The 15,367-nt window shown below is 34.4% G+C and overlaps 2 protein-coding genes across 2 annotated transcripts; both read right to left on the bottom strand.

Annotated features, from left to right (window-relative positions):
• Positions 1-11,463: 11,463 nt before the first annotated feature.
• LOC133841071 (fibroleukin-like) lies at positions 11,464-12,593 on the bottom strand. The gene is made up of 2 exons (XM_062273343.1): positions 11,790-12,593; positions 11,464-11,715 (listed from the first exon to the last, which is right to left on the bottom strand). The coding sequence occupies exons 1-2, from the start codon at positions 12,518-12,520 to the stop codon at positions 11,547-11,549; spliced, it is 900 nt and encodes a 299-aa protein (XP_062129327.1). The 5' UTR covers positions 12,521-12,593; the 3' UTR covers positions 11,464-11,546.
• Positions 12,594-13,022: 429 nt separating this feature from the next.
• Positions 13,023-14,511, bottom strand: LOC133841385 (fibrinogen-like protein 1). Its single transcript, XM_062273815.1, has 2 exons — positions 13,312-14,511; positions 13,023-13,242 (listed from the first exon to the last, which is right to left on the bottom strand). Exons 1-2 carry the CDS (start codon positions 14,481-14,483, stop codon positions 13,128-13,130), a joined length of 1,287 nt encoding a protein of 428 aa, XP_062129799.1. The 5' UTR covers positions 14,484-14,511; the 3' UTR covers positions 13,023-13,127.
• Between the last annotated feature and the right edge of the window lie 856 nt (positions 14,512-15,367).

Raw genomic sequence — 15,367 nt, 5'->3', positions numbered from 1 at the left:
CATTCAACTGACCTCATGACTGCTGTCGAGATGATGACCAACTGGTCAGCCTAAAAACTGTAAAAAAAAACGCAGAAGAAAAATCTCCGCCTACACACAGATATTGAATACGGCAAACACACACGCACACACTCACACACGCACAGAGACTGTTCTTATTGGATGCTGGCTGGGTCACAAAGAGTTCATTAAACGCAGCGCGTCTAATTAACGCGCAATCGAGTTAATTTCTCTTCTAACCGAAGCGGTTAATTAAGAGCGCAGACGGAGAGAATGTTGCTGAGTATGGGAATTTTGTGGGGAAGCTCTACACTTTGCTTGCTATGCTGGATTGGCAAATTATGCGCTAATGTGTCAGCAATTGGATGACTTTTCAAACTATTTTTCCACATGCAGCTCTTCTCATATTGGCATTCGATGGATGCCATCGAAGTCGTGGTCACGGCTGCATTCTCTGGTCAATGGTAATTCAATTAAGTGACGCCAGCGGTTGGTCCATTGTTTAGTTTGTTGAACCCATCGAAGCTGAGCTGAGCTGAGGTCGGCTTATCGCCGATTCATTTGTGAGAGCTGCAGTCGCGGCTGCAGCTATAAACTTGCCGATGACTGACTGACTGATCCGCTTTAATGCTAATGCCCAGTTCTCAGCAGTTAGTGTGAGAGTGAGCGAGACTGAGCATTGGTTAGAGCGAGAGCGAGTTGGAGAGCTTAACCCGCATCTGGAAGTGCAAATGGAGCGCCCGCAGTTTCATCGCGCCATAAACCAGGTGACTTTAGTAGCTCACTAGCGCAGCGGCAGCAGCAGCAACAACGGCAGGTGTGCGGCTGTTCGATTGGTTAGCGGCTCAGCGAGGGGAGCAACAAAAGTTACACAATGGGAAATAGTCAAGTTTTTAATACATTTATATTCGCATTGAATGAGGGTACAAATTTCAATTATTTCTATGTCAATAAAAGATTAAAAAGTTGTGGATAAGAATTCCATCAAATTTAAAAAATAAACTATGGGTAAGATTTAGGCGATAGTTAAGTAAGTCCACAATATTCTTTTTGAAAAAAAGGCATTTTTTTTAAAATATAATACGAACTATGAACTTCTGGCAAATAATATTAAATATATTCTAAAAAGAAGCACTAACTTAAAACTTTGAAAATAACAACTAAACCCAGAGTTAGTGTACTAATGTTACTTAAGTAAACGTATTTTAGGCAGTTTATGGATAAAGAATTTGAAAACTTTTCAATATATAAAAAATATTTGAAACAAAAGTGAATAAATATTTTTTTCTTTTGAAAAAAAGTATGATCAAATATAATTTAAATACTTTATCAATGTTTCAAGTGTATGAGATATATTGGCAAAAAGTAGACGCATTTGTATTTGGTAGGAAATAAATAAAGTATCAACATAGAGTTTAATAAGTTTACTAATTTAACTTTCTAACTAAATAGTTTTCAAATGACCCCCAAAAGCAACTTCACTGACAACCCTCGTTTACCACTCAGCCAGTGGCTTAATGTCAACGCCTTCCAGTGCGTCCTGCTTATCAATCGAGCACCATAAAAACGACAAATATGACCAAATGCATTTGCATGCAAAGCGAAAACACTTGAAAAACTTGAAATCAAACTCAAAAACCTCAAAGCACAACTCAAAGCAAAAGTGTGAAAATTATAATAGAATACAATAAAATTGTCGGACCTGTGGCTTTCCTTCTTGACTTGATGGCAGCCTCTTGAGTTGTGTGCATAAAGTAGCAAATCTAACGATTTCAATTAAAGCGTAAAATGTTGTGTGACTTAGACACATACCAATCGACTACGTGGTACGGCAATCATTCCGTTTCATGCAGCATTAAATTACGTTTTTATTTCGTTTGCCGTAAACCGGAAATTGCGACATACGCACGGAAGTCAAGTCAATAAATGGCCGCCGGCGCTCCACAACATCGCTTCACCCACCACCCACCACCGCCTCATCACTTCTCCTTACTTCCTGAAACTTACAGAAACTAGTTATACGAATCAACAGAGGAAAAAAGGGGAAAAGAAACATATATCTCAACACATTTATGGAACTTGAAATGTCCGAAAAAGCGCAAGGCAAGTCAAAATGAATTGCCTTTCCCGCTGCTCTGCTGCAATCCCCTCTTCCACACCATTCACCTGCAGAATAACCAAAAAAAAAAATTGAACAAGAAATTGCAAAAAATTGTTTTTCAATTAAAAAGTTTTTTGCTGCTGTTGCTGCTGTGTGCAGACAAATTTGCCATTCAATTTGCCCACAGGACAGTTCAGATTGTGTGTGCGTATGCGTGAGTGTGTGTGTATGTGAGTGAGTGCGTGTGTATATGACAGACGAAAAAGAATTTTGAAGCAACAGACAGCGATAACAATTTTGTAGCAGTATATTTTTGATAGAGTAGAAGGCTTCCCACTTTTTCATTTTTCGTTTTTTAAATGCAATTTGCAGTATTTGATTTTATTGCCATCGATAAATTAAAAAATATGGCAAACATGATTCTCATATACTCAATATTTTTTCTAAATAAATGATTATTACTTTTAGTAATGTCATATGTGATAACTTCATCTATTTTTTATTGGTATTAATTTGGAAATAATATAAGCTTCTTCATTATTACTGCACCCGCTAACCTAAAATATACCAAAGCTCATCTTTTGTATATCGTTATAGTACTACATTTTAAATATATCATAGAGTAAAAAATATATCAGATTGTCAGCCAAAGCAACTAAGGCCCTTACATAAGAAATTCTTTTATTAAAATAAATTATCTATTTATTCTAGTCAGCTTACACAATTTTCTTTCTTTCTTTATTTTGTTTATTTCCTCCAAGTTGATAATAATTCATTTAAAAAAAATACAATTGCAAAAGCATATAAAATAAAAATTATAAATACATATTATAAGATTTGTAAACGAAAGATATAATTTTAACAGAAAATATATTAATAGCATTGAAAAGACGAAAGTATGACAAAGGTAAAGGTTAATTGTAAACTATAAAATTAAAAAATATCAATACACATTTATTTTAATAATCTTATCTGTTTGCCATTATTCTCTAACGACCATAAAACGCAATGAAATGTCCCGTACCAATTGTGAGCTCATTCTTAAGAGCTCGTACACGATCAAAGTAAATCTCCGTTTACCGATTAGCTCGTACAGTTTTATCTACCCAATTCTTGTGTTGATGGCCACACGCAACGTTTTTTCAAGGTGTTAAATGCTCTATGCCCAAGAAAAGGAACCTACGATAAGGTTGTCTTGAAGTTTGTATAGCATTTAGCGCTATGCACAAACACACACACGCACACAGCTATAAATTAGGCATAGTGTGAGCATATTTGATGGCCAACAGCACCTGCGCCTGATACCCTCCCCCCACCCACACACGCACACTTCCTGGCCGGGGTCATTAGGCAGTCAAGGAGCATAGCAGCAGCAGAGGAAAACAAGAGTAGAAAATATTTCGGGCATGTCGCTAACCCGCATGCCACACACATTTTGTTGTCATGCCACTCACGTAGTTGCATGATACAAAAACCGCAACCCCAAAAAAAAAATAATAATAATAAGAAAGCTACAGTTTGCTCAACTTAGACATACCCGCTACTAATGAATTAAAGCAATACAATGTGGTGTTAAATATACTAAAATAATATACTGCAAAAATACCAAAATCTATATTTAGTATATTGATATAGATTATCCAAATATACCAGGTTATCACAAATAAAAGCAAAACAGTGTACCAAAAAATATACCGCAAAAATACTAACTTTTATATTTAGTATATTGATAGCTACCCATAAATAAAAGCAACACAGTGCGGTATTTAAACTATATTAAAATAATATACCGCAAAAATACTAAAATGCTTATGTAGTATATTGATATAATACTACATTCAAAATATACCAGCTACCCATTAATAAAAGAAAAACAGTACGGTATTAAAAGAATACCAAAATAATAAACCTCAAAAATACAAAAATGTATTAAAACCTATATTTAGTATATTGAAAAATATACCATAGAGCATTGCTCGGTAAAGCAGCTAAGACCCGATTGCAGTAGGCGTTTTTTTTTGTAATACGAAAGTGTTTCTTAAATTTAAATTTCCTCAAGTTTTATATACCCTTCTACTTTATGGGTAGTGGGTATGAAAAGACTCCAAACTTCGAACCCTTGCCAGGTCGATAAGCCGCTTTTGTGGCGGCGTTTTTGGCTATTGCTAATCTTAACACAACATTTAACTTCGATGGTTGGTGGTTTGGCTTGGCCAGTTTTGCTTTTTCGCCCCGGCTATCTTAGTGGAGCACCACCCACCACCACCCACCACCAAAAAAAAAGCACAACTCAGTGGGATAGTTGCAGGCCACGTGTGCAACATTAGATTCGTCTCATTGCAGCATCGTGTTGTTGCACGCGCCACTCGGAAAAAGGCAGCAAAAGTGTGGAGCGTCTTGCCAAAATGCAATTGACTTGAACTAATCCAAATATTATCGCAACCGTGCAACAACTACAGCAACAATTCGATGTCATGCGGCAACATCATTAAAAAATTGTGTGCTTTTGATTAATAACAAGAACTTGGCACGCGTTTGCCTTTTCTCCCTTCTCTCTGTTTCCCTTGCATTTTCTCTGGGGGCGGCTTTGGGCTTTTGATCAATTTTCCCCCTTTTTCTTCTTTTTGGTAAATATTTGCGAGAAGCGATAGGAAATTTACACTATCATCTTGCGAAGCGTAAAAAACAAAAAGGGATTTATCAAACCAAATGATATGACAATTTGTAATTGCAACAACTGTAAATTGAAGACAACACACACACACACACACACACGAGGGTTTCTTTTTCTTTTCTAGCGTTTACTCGCAAATTGGCGTGGGCAGGTGACAAAAGTGCTGAGGAATTGGGAAATGTTTATCTTGAAAGATAGGCCGGGGCGGAACAAACGAGCCACGAACTGCAACGGCAACAACAATATTCTAATGAACAGCTGAAAGTGGGACACGACGATAAGCAAATAGAATTGTTTATCCAAGCGCATAAATACACATCATCATCATTGTAGGTGCAGCACGGAAAAATTCTATTTCTTCTTTAAGGTTGTTGCTTAAGTTAAATTGAATTTTGTTATTTACTAATTTGCTTCTAACTATTGCTTATGAATCATTTACAATTTTGTTGACTGCATTTAAATTCATATTTAAATATTAATTTAAACTTCTTGGTACTATGATTTATTTAAATAAATCATTTACAAATTTCTTAATGGCAGTCAAATTTGTATTTAAACAGTAATTAGATTAATTAATTAGATTTTATGATATAAATTTAATTTCTCATTTTGAATTTGTAGACAAATTTGAAAGATTAAACTTTATTTTAATGTTTAATATAAATTATGATATATTCTTAAAGTGAAAAGCTCACAAACAATCGCTTCAATTAAATTATAAAAACTTATTATTTGTAAAATTTCATATGTTGGATTGAAGTTAGCTTGAATATTACCGATCTCGCAACATTAATAAATTAACTGTGCTTTCTAACAACTCTCATGTACATATGTAAGTTAAGCTATTATGTTAATATTCGCCATTCCGTTATGTAATCTTGAATTAAGACCAAAAATTTTGATTTTACTTATAATAATTTTATTCATAATTTATATAACAATTTTTTAAATGAATTGTTTATTAATATTTTTGATGATGAACAGAAACATTCTAAAATATTTAATTTTTTAAATTTTAATTTGAATCTTTAATAAAATTCAGGATATATTTTTATATTGATGTATATATACACATCTCAATGCAAATATCTTAAATTTAAATAAATATTAAAACTAAAATAAATTTATATATTTGTATAATTGCATACTATGTTTTTAAATTTACTGACTTTGTAATAATATTTGTTCTGTTAATTTTATTAAATTTCCATTTAAATGTAATTCATATTTTGTATTCATTAATTTTTTGTTTTCTTATTTCTTGTATGCATTACTCAAATCTTACTAGAATCATTTCTATTTCAAGCAGTTGAATTAGACAAATCTATTGTTAGATGTTGTAATGTCAATTTCCAGTTGATAAATTGTAGCTTTGGGTTTTGCATTAGAGCTACGCCTCATTGCACATTCCATTCCAATTATAATTTCATACCACGGCCAAAGTTTAGTAGAAGCTCTGTGTTTAGCTGCTTTTGGGCTGTGGCAATGAACGTTGTTGCCAACGCGTTGGCTCATTAGGTATAATTTATGAATGCGACGTCAATAAAATGCAGAATGCCTTGGTACTGTATTTATTGTCTGTTGTCTGTTCTCTCGATGACGACAACTTTCTAAATTTTTGTCACAAAAAAAATCGTAGCTACTTAGGCATGCGCACAATTTATAATGCAATAAATCAGATGCAAATGGCTTTTACACAAAAGACGAACAAAACGTCGCGAGCCAATTATTTTAATCGTTTTTCGTCAAGCCAAAAGAATGTGAATGGAACAGAGAAAGAAATAGATAAAGAGAGAGAGAGAAAGAGAGGGAATTGAGCAATTCGGTGTGAAGTGCTGTGGCTGGGATGCTCTTTAGAGCCAAAGAGCTTTCAACACCCAGTCAAGAAAGAAAAGAAAATGTTTGACAAGCAGCGCACTAAGAGGAATGCAGTCTTAATGGCATCTCTCTAGTTGCCTCTCTTTCTTTCTACTTCCTTCCCGCTCTCTCCTTTATACAGCACCGGCTTTACCTCTCACTCACTCTCCATAAAAATACCAAAAATTACTTTCACTCCACAAAGTGTGGCCCCAAACCATCAGCAACAAAAACAAAATCAAATTGAGTAGCGTGTTTCATTGAGGGGAAGATGGAGGAGAGGGAGAGAGGAGCTCGGGTGGAGGCGCCGCTCGTAACATTCGACCCAGCGATACAAACAAATTATAAAATCCATCTATTTAATGTACCACAACGCCAAACATACAACAGGTGAGCATATCGAGGCGCCGCTTAATCATCAAGTGTTAGATTGGGGCTCCCAAAAGAAATGAACCTTTATAGTTGTGCGATTGAAAGCTGGTTAGCAGAAGGTTAGGTTATACAAAAGGTTGAAATCTTTTTCTAGACATGTGAAAAACAACCGTTGAAATTGAAAAGATCGTCATGAAAAATAAAAATCCCAAACAAACTTGGCGCCAACAATAATCGAAGCATTGTTCAGTGCAAACTCTGATGGTGGGAGTAAAGTTAAAGAGACCTTTTAACGGGTCAACTGGGTGTTAATCATGGGCAGAAAGCGGTGAAATGTATGAATGAAAAGTCAACAGCTTTAATCAAGGTAAAGTCAATAAATTTATGTGGGAGTTCGTTCAATGCTGAATACTTACAAATTGAGATGTTTTGAAGAAACAACAATTAAGATAGATACGAATTATAGAAATTAATAAGTGTAGATTTATTTTAAATTAAAATAAATAAAATAAATGATGAAAATTGAAAGTAGTGAAAGTCAATGGTTAGTAAAAGCAAATCTAAATCTAAATTATGTAAATTATAATATTATAAGTCAATAAATTATTCGGAATGAATGTAATACCTTTAATACTAATAATAATAGTTTCATTTCAAAACTTGTTGAAATAAAGTAAACTAACATACATTACATTCAGATTATATGTAGTCGCGATTAAACAGTCAAAGCAGATAGACGTGTTTTATTTACTCTACCGTCAAGATCTTTCCTGACGAACCACTTTGTTCAATTCTAAAAATACTGATACTCATAAAATACAATACTAAAAGGAATTTCAAAACAACTTTACAACTGAACAAAAGAAATTTTAATGTACTTTAACACTCTATATGTTGAATCCATGAATAGAATGTTAAAGAGAAAGAATGTTAATGTTGAGCTTAATAAATAAAACAATTAAATTAACAAAAGAAATTTGAGTGGAAAAAATATGAAATTGTAGTATTATAACTGTGGTTACAGGAAACCAGTTTATGTTAAAGTTAACATAAATATATATTATTTTAATAAAGAATCTAATGCATAATTAAAAAATATTTTTGGACAATTTTCAAAACAAATTTGTGCGGAATATAAGTTAGACTGCTCTTAAAGAAATGTGATTTTAATCTAGAATTTTGAAAATGAATTCTTTATTGAATCACATTTATTTCAGAGCAGTTTCAGTTGTATTTGAGCATTTTAACATTTAACATTAAAGGTAAAGAAATATATTGAATAATTGTAATAAGAGTTGTAATCTAAATTTAACGAGTTCTTCTTCAAATACACTTCTCTCCCCCCTTCCATTTCCGTATTTCCCATCACTCTACTCCACATTCCAATGCTGTTAATCTTGCTAACTGCTGCCCTTGCTCTTGCTCTCATTATCAATTCATCTACATAGTCGGCTGCTTATCAGAGTGCACATGACAGAGCATCGTTAGATCATTTTGGGTTGAGAGACAAATTGTGAGTGCTCCGGCTTGAATTCTGGCTAAAAGGGCACAGCCTAAAACCCTTTGGCCAACTGTTGATGGCCATTTGAGGGTCGATGTTGTTGCTGTTGTTGTTGGATGGCGACAACAATAATTCAAATGAGCGCCACATTATTCAAAGTCTTGTGACAGTCAGGCGGCGTTAACGAATCGAGTCAGTCACACACAATTCTCTCGCTCTATCTCCCTTTCTCTCTCTCTCTCTACTCAGCTTCTGGTAAACTAAGTTTTGATTCATGGTGGGCACTCATTGAAGTAGTTTTGTGTTGTTACTGTTGCTGCTGATGTTGCTGCCTCTGATGATGGCTGTTGGTTGCCTAATCGCCAAGGCGACACCTATGCTCGCTCGTAGGCCCACGTTATCCACATCATCAAGCGGTGGCAAGGTAAAGCAAGGCGAGAGACTCGACTGTTGCCCACAGTTGCCAGACCGTAACTAAAATGAGATGCCAAACAAAATGCAATTACGTCTTTTGCCTGGTTCGTCGTCGTCGTCTACCCTTTTTGGAGAGTAGCTTGGACTTTGAGTCTTTGGGTCGTTGGAGGCTAGCGAATAAAATTCCTTATCGTGCCGATAGCGCGAGGAGGAGGGAACGCGAGGTGCGAGAAGAGTGCGAGCAGGGAGCGAGATAAGTGCCGGCAACAAAAGGCGCTGCTGCAATTAATCTTCGCTTCTCAGTTGCCTTCAAGGTGAATTGTGTGGCATGCGCCCTCGGGCCACAGCACACACACATACACACACTTGCACACATGCGTGTGTTTCGATGCGAATACGAATGTGTGCGTAAGCTACACTGAGAGAAAAATTACAGAGTATATGCTTTTGATACTAAATATAATTAAATTGTGCTGCACAAACTAAATATTGAATTATTATTACGGTCACTTTTATTATTTTTATTCGAAAAGTTACTTAATATTGTTACTATAGATAAAAAATATAATAATATTTTATACTAAATGCAATTAATATGATCACTTTTATTATTTATATTCTTAAGTTAACTTGTTTATTTATTTAATGAATACAATCGTTTTTATAAAGGCTTCCATCTTTACTTAATTTCATATTTTTAATAAGCAGTGTGCCCGACAGGGAGATACCCACTACCCATTTTAAGTAAAAGCAAGACAGTGCCGTATTATTCTTAAAATATACCAAAAATATACTACAAAATGCTAGAATATACCAAATTCTACACATGGTGTATTGATACATTCAAAATATACTATATTTGGTATATTGATATAGCAATACACTCAATATATACCATAGAGTACAAAATATAGGCGGCATTTTTTCTGATGAAATCCATCTAATCTAAATTAGACACTATATTTTTAGTTTAATATTTGTATTTGCGAAAATTTGCTTAAATAAATCGTTTTTCTGCAAGTGTAAGCTGTCTAAAACTCTGGCAATGTCGGATTGCATTCAACTTTAACTCATTGAATTATAAATTATTGTTGTTGTGGCTCCTTTTGGCAAGCGTGTGGTAAACGTGGCCAACAAACTTTGGCATTGGCCATTGACAGCTATTTTCTGGCTGCTAACCCCTCTCTGAATGAATGTGTGTTCGTGTGTGTGTGTGTGTGTGTGTGTGTGTGTGTGTGACCCCAATGTAATTTGCCTTATGATTTTTGCCAGCCTAACTGCTGGCAACGTGTGAAAAAATCAGTCAGGCGTAAGTGCGTCCAGAGTTGAGTTTTTGGGTAGAGGAAAGGTATGCGATGGAAGGAACGTATGTTCAGGATTTACCTTTTGTGCATATCAATTTTTTGGCCAACGAATGCTGTCGATCGGGTGCAGTCGAGTGTAAGACATGGACACCCAACTAATCACCTGGAAATAATTTCTATCTATGCGATTTATTGATTTCGTCTGACATTGAAAACATTGATAACTTTATTTTCTGCTACAGCTGTCGATTAGCTCTCCGATGAAGTTGTTTGCGCACAAGAAAAATATATGTACATACAATACATATTATTTTTTTTTTTTGAAGTGAAATGCAACTTGACCCACATTTTCGTTTGAATTTCATCTCTTGTGGTTTTTGGCTCCCCACTTTTATCTGAAGTGCACTCTGAAGCATTTTATTTATTGCACGACTTTTTTTCTAGCGCTCTCGCCTTGGTTCTGTTTTGGTTTTTTTCTTTGCTTTGTCGCCCCGAAAGTGTTTCATAACTCAGAGCTGAACTCCCAAGTCTCGGTGCCCGACCCAGCAGCCAATGGACCACACGTTGTCAGCGTCATTGTCAAATGTGGCCGCTTTTAGATATGATGGTACCATCTTCTTTCATCTCATCCACTGAGCAGTGGGCAGGCAGCGTGTGTGGCTTTTATTGTCTGGTTATAAAAAACAACAACATCAACAAAATAGACTAAAGAATGAAATGAATTTTTTCTGTCTGTTTGTTATATTTTGAGCGCTCTAATTGCATAGACTGTTGCCTCATCTAATGGCATTTGTTGACATCTCTTTGGAAGTAGTATATACTTAAAATCAGTGCTTGCGATAAGAACGCGACGGCCTTGAATTTGATTCTATTTTGTTCATTTGCAAAATATACCTGACAAAAACAAAATTTGGAAAAAACAAAATATTTATTATTGAATAAAAATGTTAAAAATCGAAGCTTTTGCTCGTATTAACATTTCAACAAAAATACAATGAAAACCTTTCTTAGAAATGGTAAAAGTGCCTGCCTTCAGAACCACTTTCAAAGAACGTGGCAAATTTTTGATGTTCAGTGTTGTAAGTAACTTTTGAAATTGTGTTAAATATTACAAGCCGTAGAACCTAACACAAATACCTCCCAAAGTCGACGTGATGATTTTAGAGCTTTTATTGGCACACATAAAAATAAAATGGTTATTTTGCTGACAACATTCGCCATAAAACAATTGAATGACCCATCGAAGAGATATTCTGATATTTATTCAAAATAAAAGATATTAATATCGAAATAAATGCTTTCACAGTCATTCAAAAATAAAGTTTAAAGCCCAAACCAATTGCAAACCTTTGTCGCAATATTTTGAACTTTCTTTGGTTCTTCCTTCGCTTCACATGAGCGATTGGTTTGCATTATCGGACGTATCATCATCTTCACAGACTTGAAGCCGACTGGCCAAGTGTTCCATTGACTAGAAATAGCATTTAGATTGCTAACAAAACAAAGTGAAAAAGTATACAATTAAAACTAGATTTCTTGCACTTTTTTAATTCGTTAACAGCTCACCTTCCTATGCCATTCAGACCTTCGTCAATCCACCAACCATTACTAGTTGTCTTTTCCTCTGTTCCCTTATTGGAATCGTAGGCTATGAAATTCTTGCCCAATGAATCTCTTAAGCCATCGCTAGTAGTTCCTTCATATTCACCCAAAGATAACAGCTTGAATCTGGCATTCTCATTGGCAATTTGAAAGTTATTGTATCTGGCATAACGCGTTTCGCCGCTTAAACTTTCGAGAGCTATGAATAGTTCGTGTTGCTGAATTGATAACAATGCATACAAGTTGCGAAGTCCAATGAAAAAACTGTTCTCCAAGTTGCCAAATCCATCTTTGTACTCATCCATAGATCGATCAAAATTGACATCATCGTTGATGCGTCGTTGGATTATAATCCAACCGGGTCTGGCAGTGTCTGCATCACAGATCACCTCAATAGTTTTGTCACTTAAATGAATGCTATGAGTTCCGGCAGATTTTCCATCCGGTAAACAATAAGTTGGGTAGGTTTTCAACATTTCGGGCCTTAAAGCGGCAATCACTGCTATCATTTCTTCAAATGATTTGGTTATGTTTATTTCCTTATCTGTTATAGCGATTTGGTGTTCCAACAATCGTATCTTTTCATTATTTGTCTCTATTTTACTTTTTAAACTGCCCTCGTCATTCGAGTTATTAGCATTAAGCTTCGTAGCACACGCCAGCAAAATAATCACAATCGTTGATAGTTGTGGCATTATAGCTATAACTTTTAATCGCACGATTATATAAATAATTTGATATGTTTACTTCGCCAATCATCAAAAGCAACTGTTAAGACAAGCTTGTGTGACTCAGTTTTTATGCCATGTGTAAGCATTAAACAATTCGAAAAATATAGATTAACACGACTGAATTATTCTCAGCTTGTGTGGAAAGTTAACAGTAGCAATCTTTCAACACAGGGCTCTTATTATATATGCACATATACATGTTTGTTTATTCCCAGAACTGTAAAGATTGTAAATATTCCACAAAGTTTCAAACAGAAAGATGCAATGAAAAAGCTAATAGATTTGTATACCCTAGACTTTTTGTTAAATATAACAAATCATCTCATCTCGGAATACAAGATTAAGTCATATTCAACTCGTATCAAATTAAACAGTTTGTTTTATTAAATTCTGCATTCACTTTCGATTGCAGGGTAGGCAGGCAGTTGAGCTACAGCTGTGATGAAACGAATAATAAACAACATATTATAAAATATGTATATAAATGTACGTCATTCCAAGTAAAGCATTTATTAATAATCAAATATAGTGGCAGTTTTTCTTAGAATCACTCATAAGTACAATTTATGAATTATTGATGCTGAGTGTTTTTAGGACGTATCATCATTACAACAGACTTCAATGAGTACTCATAGCCACGCCATTCGTCCCAAAAGATATCCTTTGCGTATTTTCCATTCAAATTGCTAGAATCGTAGAGAAGAAATGAGGTATAATATATGATTTATAGAGATGCACAATTGCATTTTAGGCACCTGAATCCACAATTAGAATACCACCAGCCGCCAGAAAGTAGTTCGGCACAGTTAATCTCGTCGGAGTCATTGTCACGATCATAGGTGCTAAACTGTTGCTCAATGTTATCCTGCAGACTGTTGCCAGCTGTGCCAGAGTAAGTGCCAATCGATTTCAAAACATAATTCTCATCGGCGCCGCCAATTTCAAATCGATCGTAGTGAGCACAGCTTTTCTCATTCGCATAATCTTCGAGCTGAATATAGAGCTCATGTGGCTCGGATTTTGTTATTTGATGCAATCTCTCTAGTCCCATAAAGAATTCCTCTTTCACGTTGCCGAAACCCATTTGATAATCCGTCCAATTCCGATTGAAATCCTCGTGTCCATCGATGCGTCGCTGAAACACTAACCAACCAGGTTCAGCAATAATGTCATTGCATGACACTTTCATCGGTTCAACGTCCGGAATTTTAATTATTTTTGCATTCGTGGAGTTGCCGAAAATTTGACAACTTTCTGTCTTGCAACAGGTGGAATAGAATGAGAGTTGATTTTCTTGATTGTGCGTTTTAGCCACAAGTTTAGCGTTGTATTCTTCCACAAACTCCTTTTGACTTTTCATAATTTTCAATTCGTCATACTTTTCCTTAATTTTTTGCTCTAAAACGATTTTTGCACGCTTTTCATTTTCTATTAATTGAGTCTTTTTTTCCTTAATGACATTTTTCATCTCATTCAGTTGGTTTCTTAAATCAGCACATTCGTTTTCTTTGGCCTTTAGCTCTTTATTTTTTTCGTACATTTTTGCTTGCCATTCAGTAATTGTATTTAATTCCCTATAATTTGAACTTTGTTGCTGCTTTTCAATGGCACTTAACTTATCAATCGAGACTTGCGACAGTTGAGAAAGTTTACTGAATTCTTGACTGATATTGTGGGGTTGCTTATCGAGTTTTTCGTCTAGTTTCATAAATTCTTTTTCAATTATTTTTGAAATATGAATATTAATTTTACACTGATGCAGTTCTAACTCGAGTTGTTTATTTTTTATTGAAGTTTTATCAAGCAACCTTTGTATTGGTCTAATTTTCTCCTCACAACTATCACAAAACCAATCAGCGCCCGATAACGAAATATAACTTATTAAAAATGTTATAGAAAATAACAAGAATATTGTATCACAATTCATTTTGCGATAGTATTGCTCATGCACAATCCCAAAGCTATACTGAAAGCATTTAAATACTTCATTTCGTTTTCAATTCAATCGATACTTTTCTGTTACACTCGACAACATGTATCAAGTTTCTTATAATCAAAAAGAGTAACTGATGTCTGATAAAATTATGTGAATGTATAATTTTATTTATATACATACATGCGATTAATATTATTGTTTTTTTTTCTCATATAATTCACGTTTTGATGAACAGTGTCTTCAATAATTGTGATAAGCAAAAGTATATACAAGTTACTACTACGTAGTTTGTTGTGATGCATGACGTCAGTTAGCTCAGAGTGCGATTAAATATTCAAAGAGTCAAGGGGAGTTGAAAGAAGACTTTATTCTTAGAATCTAGTACAACTATTTTCAATATGCCATTGCAATGGCAATGCATTGTCATAATTTATTAATCAAATTAAAAAGTTTATAACTTTATTGATAAATTGAATATTAAAAATCTCATTTTATTTATAATAATTTTGTAACCCTTTGCTCTTATTTCATGCTTTTAGTTGACCTTAAGTTTACACAATTACAAACAAATTTTAACAAGCTCAAAGTAATAAAATTGCAACTCTATCTCGCGTATGAAACTCATACACAAAATAAGTAAGGAAGCAACAGTCGAGAGTGCTCTACTGTGGAATACCCGCAGCCCATTTTCAATGAAAACAAAAAAATACGGTATTATTCTAATTGTATACCAAATTAATATACTGAAAAATACTTATTTGGTATATCGATATAAATATGCTCACTTTTACTGTTACTTTTTTCAATAAAAGTTAAACAATGCCGTATTATTCTTAAATTATACCAATAATATAATAAAAACATACAAAATATTA

Source organism: Drosophila sulfurigaster, chromosome 2L (assembly GCF_023558435.1).
Source record: "Drosophila sulfurigaster albostrigata strain 15112-1811.04 chromosome 2L, ASM2355843v2, whole genome shotgun sequence".
NCBI lineage: Eukaryota > Metazoa > Arthropoda > Insecta > Diptera > Drosophilidae > Drosophila > Drosophila sulfurigaster.
The sequence above is the reverse complement of the archived record's forward strand: the minus strand, read 5'-3'. Positions and strand labels throughout refer to the sequence as shown.

Coding starts and splice junctions, on each gene's coding strand:
- LOC133841385 (XM_062273815.1), bottom strand. CDS start 14,483: ATGAATTGTGATACAATATTCTTGTTATTTTCTATAACATTTTTAATA. Junction 13,243..13,311: donor TATTCTAATTGTGGATTCAG/GTGCCTAAAATG, acceptor CTACGATTCTAG/CAATTTGAATGGAAAATACG.
- LOC133841071 (XM_062273343.1), bottom strand. CDS start 12,520: ATGCCACAACTATCAACGATTGTGATTATTTTGCTGGCGTGTGCTACG. Junction 11,716..11,789: donor GGTCTGAATGGCATAGGAAG/GTGAGCTGTTAA, acceptor TTGTTTTGTTAG/CAATCTAAATGCTATTTCTA.